Raw genomic sequence first — 6,712 nt, forward strand, 5'->3', positions numbered from 1 at the left:
CCCTAATTTGATACATTATGAGTCATATTGCATATCAAGAGACATTTGTGTCTATGTATAACTTTACAAAATACGTTTATAAATGTGCTTTTATGGAAAATAAGATTTTAAGTGTTACATTTCATGATTTAATACATTGCCTGTAATGACTGTCATTAGCCTCACGCAGTGCGATTATTTATCAACACAAATCACTAGGCCTTTTCATTGACTCTGAAAGTAGAGAATAAAAAAATAGAGTAGGTTATTGAGATGCAACCGTGTGTAATCACCATCGCCTGTGTGTATTGCAAAACATGACTGTCTTATTGTGGCATGTGCCTACAAGCAACGCTCACAACATGACTATCCTATTCCTAGTGACACGCATTTCAATTATCATGTGGCTTAAACCACTGTGCGTGAAAGTGTGATAATACCCAGACACTTTTACAAGCATTTATATTAAGCTCAAAATAACTCCCATCACTTGTGGACGAGGCAGTTGATGATTTGTTTGCTGGGTGGAATGTATGTGGAGACAGTCTCCCTTGTCTGCCGTGTGAAACAAAACACGCCGCACATAACAACCGACGTTTAAAATAGCCGTTTTATAATTTCGTCACCATTTCTAGGTTTGTGTTCTAGCATGTATTTTAAGAAGGGCAGAAACGGGTCCGTCTCCAAACAGAATGCCACCTCTGTTCAACTCCCGTTCAGGCTTGGAGTTGGAGCAAATACATCCATTATAGTAGGCCTAGTTTAATGCGTTAATTTTGTTCACGCCTGTAAAAGCGCACACCGGTTCGTAAATAGCTCGTCATTTTTAGATGCTTTGCTTACAATGGCTATGAGTTAGAATATCTGGAGTACCGGCGTGTCCAATGGCCTCCGAAGTGACAGTCCCGAGCGCAGCTGTCGGCCAGAGGCTAGCGCACAGCAATACCTCCACTAGGAGCCTGTGGTTGGTTCTCTGGACATCAGGGGGTGAAATAGGAAATCCTGGGGACTTCTATCTCTATTGTTTATTTTCTATCCCATGCCAAATGTAAAATTGCCAGCATACAAGGTGTGCGTAATGCAATGGAAACAATGGACGCGTCCGAGAAGAATCTAACTCACCCAAAGGACACCGATGTGTTAAAAAAGCGCATACCCGATAGCAAGGATACCACTGGGACGGAAGATGAATCGAAGTACGTTGAATTGAACGATTTACTTGATTTGGATACAGACGGCACGAAAACTGTCAACGTTTCTGTCACCAGTGAAGGAAGCCAAATGGCGATTGACGCGGGCAACGGGGAGTCGAGCGCAGAAGAAGAAACTGCTGGATACGGAGACATGGCGAGTAAGATGACTGATCATATCAACAGTGACACATTTAAGGAGGATATTGTCGCAAAGAAGTGTGCCAAGGGCTATCTATCCGGGTTTCTTGGAACTGCCTGCTGCTCCAAGGTTACTATTCTGAATGAAAACATTATGGCCAGCACCGAATCACAACGAGACGTTGGTAATGGAGCGCACACCCGAGATTTTACCCCAAAAGAGGACGCAGAAAATACACCTGTTGATGAACAAAATGACAATGAAGATTTACAATACACTGACATGTTAAGCGAGCAAAGTGAATCGGGTGATGACATGAGCTTGGTGCTGTCCGGTGATTGTGATGATTGCGCGCCTTGCAGTAGGAAGGATGAGTCTCATTACATAACCTCGCACGAGATCCAGCTCTCCGAGCTTTCAGATCACGATGTCGACTGTGATATCGAGCAGGGTTGGGATGATAACCAGGTCTACTCTTTTGTCGATTATGCTGCTTTTGACGGTGATGGAACGACGGCAGGGAGAGAGGAGAGGGTGAAAAGCAATCAGGGTCTGGCTAATAGAGGACCAGCAGTCAGCACTAAGATGGAAAGTGATCTCGGTGACGGTGACAAGTGCGCCATCTCAGAGAAAGGTCTGTCAAAGAACCAAAAGAATGTTGCAGGGCAGATCCACCTGTCAATCAAAACGACTTCCCGAGTTATAAATAAGCCTAGCAACGTCCAAGAAAATCAAAATAATCTTTATTGTGCCAAGCACGCCGCAGACATGAGTCGCTATGTTTTCAGAGTAACTGAGGATGCCTCCCCCGGACGCTTGCACTTTGGTGGCAAATTAAAAGGGAAAGATGTTAACGACTATTCGAGCGGAGCATCCAGCGCCTTCAGTGATCTTGACGACGCCGATAAGGAAGTGCGCAACTTGACTGCCAGAGCGTTCAAGAGTTTAGCATACCCTTATTTCGATGCCATCAATTTCAGCACCTCCAGCGAGTCCTCCACCCTTATGACATCGTGGAGCTCTAAATCTTTTAAGGGGGGGGGTGAACAGGTATTCCTTAAAGAGGTGGGGTTTCAACTTTTGGCGTCGTGACCTTAAATATTTTGACTGCAAACTGTATGAGGGACATGTATCAGAGACAAATATGGCAACATGGGACCGAATAAAAGTTTTAATAAACGTTCTACGTCATCCTCTGAAATTGCTAAGGTTAAAGACAATAAAGGTTATAAGGGTTTGGTATTGGCTAATACTAAACCGCACACGAACAAGCTCTTTGCTTTGAATGGTGCCCTTTCTGGTCACTATAACCCATCTTCTGCAGCAAAGAAATGTGAGTTTACGGGGGAATTTGGGCAGGGGCACAGTGGGATTATTACGATCACAGAAACATTAAATGTTTGTTGTAATGTCACATCCGGGATGTCTGGGAGTGAAAGGCGCTCAAAATGTGCAAAAAACGCAACCGGATCACGTTCCACAGATGAAGTTACCAACACATTGCCAAGCGGCCAGGGGAGTGAGAACAGGAAGCAACCATGTAATGCAGGGGAAACCATGGAAGACACACACAAGAAAGCAACATTAGCCTCGAGCCTTCTTAAAAATGTAATTTCTAAGAAAATGCAGTTTGAGCAGGAGCGTAAAATGGAGAGGGGGGAGATAAGCGAGCCCTATCACGCGCCATCTCCCTTTCTCAAACAAGAGCCCGAAATTACGCACAGGGAGAGGGATAGGACTACACCAAAGGAGCCTAAGGATTTTCAAAGGCAGAACTCGAAATACTCAGAGGCGAGTTCTGACCTAACTATTGTTTGTGTGGACGAATTAGGGGATTTAGTGGACACCAGCTCATGCGATGCCAAAGACGACTGTCGGAGACAAGACAGTTTAATTATTGCATCAGAAACTAATTTAGAGTCGACAAATGAAGTAGGAATCGATACTAAAATAGGAGCATTCGAAGCGTCCAAAAGCACGCTGCTTCGAAGTCAAAATAGCGCATTCAGATCCTGGAGGGACGGTGAGCTAGAGTTTCAAAAGGAACATAAAAACGATAAAACTCCAGAGGAGAAACCGTCTTCGTCCACCGACAACCAGGGGGAAACGGACTTGTACACCGATCCAGGCAACAGTAAACTTACCAAAATGACACATTTGCTTGTGCCAAATATCCAACTACTACTATCCAATGAGATAGAAGTTTCAAAACCCCTGCCGACTATGAATTATTTAACCCGCGCGCCCACGGATCAAGGAGAGGAAGGTGTGAAGTTGCGCACCAACAACGTCGCGGATCCTAGAAGTATTGTAACATCTACATCCCCGGAAATTAAAATCAGTTTACGGAGTGTAAAAGAAAACAAAGGCGACCCTTTCAACGTCGCAAAGCTGGTGCCTCCCAATATAGGCTGTAACTCAGTCAAACTGATAAAGCCAGGAGACGAGTCCAGGTGCCAAGCGCTCGCTACCGCATTGAAGGGTGAGTCTTCCGAAAAAGTACCACACTTCATGGTCAGAGACATACGAGACCACAGGGCTAAGCTGCAAACACCTATACACACAGTTAGAGATGTACGTCAATTGGTTAAAAGTTCTTATCACTTTGTGTCTTTGGATAATAACGTTACCGCCGGCGACTTTCACTCAGATCAGAAACTTTCCAAAAAGGCTTCTTATAGAAACCCTTCGTCGCTTCCCCCCATCAAAATAAAGTATCAGTCTGTGAATACCAATAGCAATGTGAATGGGAAGCAATCTGTAAATCAAACAGAGAATTCTACATTTAAACTCAAGGAGGATTCATTTGAAGTTTTCAGGTCATCACCCCAGCAAGAGGCGGCCAAAAGCAGCATCCGACGATCGTCAGGGAGAGTGCCATTAGGCAATACAAAACAGCTGAAAGGTGATTCGTCCGAATGCCCCATTGGACTTCTAATTGAAACCAGCACAGCTTCTATAAGACATGAGAAAACACTGGACATCGGTGACAAGACAAAACCTGAGTCTAAATTGTCCAACCTGGCTGCATTCGAGAAATTACAGGATGCAGTCAAAACCATGGAGCAGTTGTATGAGTGGAAAAGGAAATCCAAGCCACCCTCTATATTATCAGCCAGTCATGCGCTCTCTCTCATATCCAGCAAGGAGGATGGGTCAGAGAAGGAGGGAGTGAATGTGGCCAATGAGGGGGCAAGGGAGAGGTTGAGAGAGAGGGAAAGGGCCAACAGTATGGAGGCAGACAGGCCCGTCCAGTTCAGCAGAGCCTCTGCCGAGCCCGAAAACTGCCTCACTACCCCCGTCAAGTCTCACGACACCAGCGCCAAGCAAGCCACCGTGTCTGCCGGCGGTGGCTATGAGAATACAGCCATTTATACCTTCGCCACCACGGGCGTCAAGACCCAGACCCAGACAGCCAGCCCACCTGGTCATGGTGGCGCCCGGAAGCAGGAAGAGACCCGACAGTCTCCACAGAAACGCTCCACCATCATCATGGATACGAGAGCCCAGGACACGTTAACCGCCATGATCTACCACATGCCCATGGCTCAAAGCATGGCGTCTGCCCAACTTCAGATGCACTGCTTCTCCCCGGCCATGGCCTCACATGCCGTGCCCCACACTCAGAGAAAGATGCTCTTTGACCCCAGCACAGGGAACTACTACCTGGTGGACACCCCTGTCCAGCCGGCCACCTGCCGCCTCTTCGACCCCGAGACGGGACAGTACGTAGAAGTGCCCATCTCCCAGCAGCCCATGTCCCCCATGCCCATGTCCATGCCCCAAATGCCGCCCGTGCCCATTTCCATGCCCGTCTCGCCCTTAGCCCTGAGTCCCAGATCCTACGGCCCCACCTACACGATCTACCCAGGTTTCATGCCCGCCATTCCCCCCCTGATCCCCACAAGGATGTGCCTTAGACCGCTGCACCACTCAGGAGGCCCGCTATAATTTTTCTATTGAAAATGAATGAGCCATTGTCTTGAATACAAATTGTGCAATATCTGGTTTGGTTTGCTATACAATACTTATACTGAAATGAGTATGTTGTTGCCTGTTTATTCTGAGTATGTTTATTACTGAAATGTCATTAAGTGTTGAGAATTTTGCCCTGTCACATTTAAGTGCTCTTAATATACAGTAGGTAAGAGGTGAATGATTAGACATTTCATAAGAACACAAGGTATGCAGTGAGGAAAGTATTATCCATTTTTATTGTTTTTATAGTAACAGGGACAGAGCAATCTCACATTTATGAACTGAAGTGTGTTTTGGAAATATTTTCTATCCAGACCCCTATACAGTATATGCAAGCATATTACTGTTCTATATTGATGTGTATAGCAAACCACATGCTTTCGGAACTGCTGGCCAGTCAATTTTCTCCCTTTATGAGTATGTTTTGGGATTGCTATTTGATATTTCTTATGCAGGATAACCCACTGACACAATTTAGGGCTCTATTCAATCCGTATCGCGGAAGTTCAGCGTTACAGCGTGATTTAAATTGAAAAACAATGTTCCCACGTTAGAGAGAGACTGCATTCAATGTCGGCTCAATCAGAAATTACCTTTACGTTTCTATCGCGCAATCTGTAACACTTCAGCAATCCAGATTGAATAGAGCTCTTACTTTTATAATTGTACTTGTCTTCGTAAATTAAACATTGCTCTGTGAAAAAAAAATACAATTGATTTGCAGCAGTGGAATGTTTCAGGGTTGTCTAGGGCTGGATGTTTTGTAACCCAGTACACCTTTATAGGTTTTGTTGGATAAAAAAAAGGTGTCACAATCTTTTGGAGGTGCCATTGTGAAGGGAAGTGTGTGTGCTAACAATTGGACAGAAGGACTAGAGAATGTTGAGGGTATGCACAAAGTCTAAAAATAATGGTTGAAAGAAAGAATAAAAAAATAACATTTGTGTCTTTTAAATATGGAGATCTCCTTCCACCTGACCTTATGGACATAGAACATGAGGGAAAAAGAAAAGATTCAGATGATTTTTTTGTGAAGTAGCAAAGGAATATAATTGGCCTCTACTGGCCACAGGAAATGTAGATAACCAGTGTCAGTTAAAGAAAACAAACACAGCACAGAATACTTTATGGCGTAAAATATGTTGCTACTGCGAATGAATGTGTTTTTGCAAGCAAATATACATTTTGAGATTTGTTCAATAAATTTGAAATAGTTTTCCAGAACTTGTTCTATTTTTCTTATTTCTTTATGTTACAGTGCCTTGCGAAAGTATTCGGCCCCCTTGAACTTTGCGACCTTTTGCCACATTTCAGGCTTCAAACATAAAGATATAAAACTGTATTTTTTTGTGAAGAATCAACAACAAGTGGGACACAATCATGAAGTGGAACGACATTTATTGGATATTTCAACCTTCTTTAA

The 6,712-nt window shown here is 44.3% G+C and overlaps 1 protein-coding gene across 1 annotated transcript; it reads left to right on the forward strand.

Moving 5' to 3' along the window:
• Positions 1-667: 667 nt before the first annotated feature.
• LOC115133569 (uncharacterized protein C4orf54 homolog) lies at positions 668-6,504 on the forward strand. Its single transcript, XM_065021915.1, has 3 exons — positions 668-2,303; positions 2,347-2,381; positions 2,435-6,504. Exons 1-3 carry the CDS (start codon positions 1,063-1,065, stop codon positions 5,260-5,262), a joined length of 4,104 nt encoding a protein of 1,367 aa, XP_064877987.1. The 5' UTR covers positions 668-1,062; the 3' UTR covers positions 5,263-6,504.
• Positions 6,505-6,712: the final 208 nt, after the last annotated feature.

This window comes from Oncorhynchus nerka, linkage group LG8, assembly GCF_034236695.1.
Source record: "Oncorhynchus nerka isolate Pitt River linkage group LG8, Oner_Uvic_2.0, whole genome shotgun sequence".
NCBI classification, from domain to species: Eukaryota; Metazoa; Chordata; class Actinopteri; order Salmoniformes; family Salmonidae; genus Oncorhynchus; species Oncorhynchus nerka.

What these genes read in the sequence shown, in the direction of transcription:
- LOC115133569 (XM_065021915.1), top strand. Translation starts at nt 1,063, where the DNA reads ATGGAAACAATGGACGCGTCCGAGAAGAATCTAACTCACCCAAAGGAC. An exon ending in AATTTCAGCACCTCCAGCGA is followed by an intron (nt 2,304 to 2,346) that starts GTCCTCCACCCT and finishes AAATCTTTTAAG; the next exon opens with GGGGGGGGTGAACAGGTATT. An exon ending in GTATTCCTTAAAGAGGTGGG is followed by an intron (nt 2,382 to 2,434) that starts GTTTCAACTTTT and finishes AAACTGTATGAG; the next exon opens with GGACATGTATCAGAGACAAA.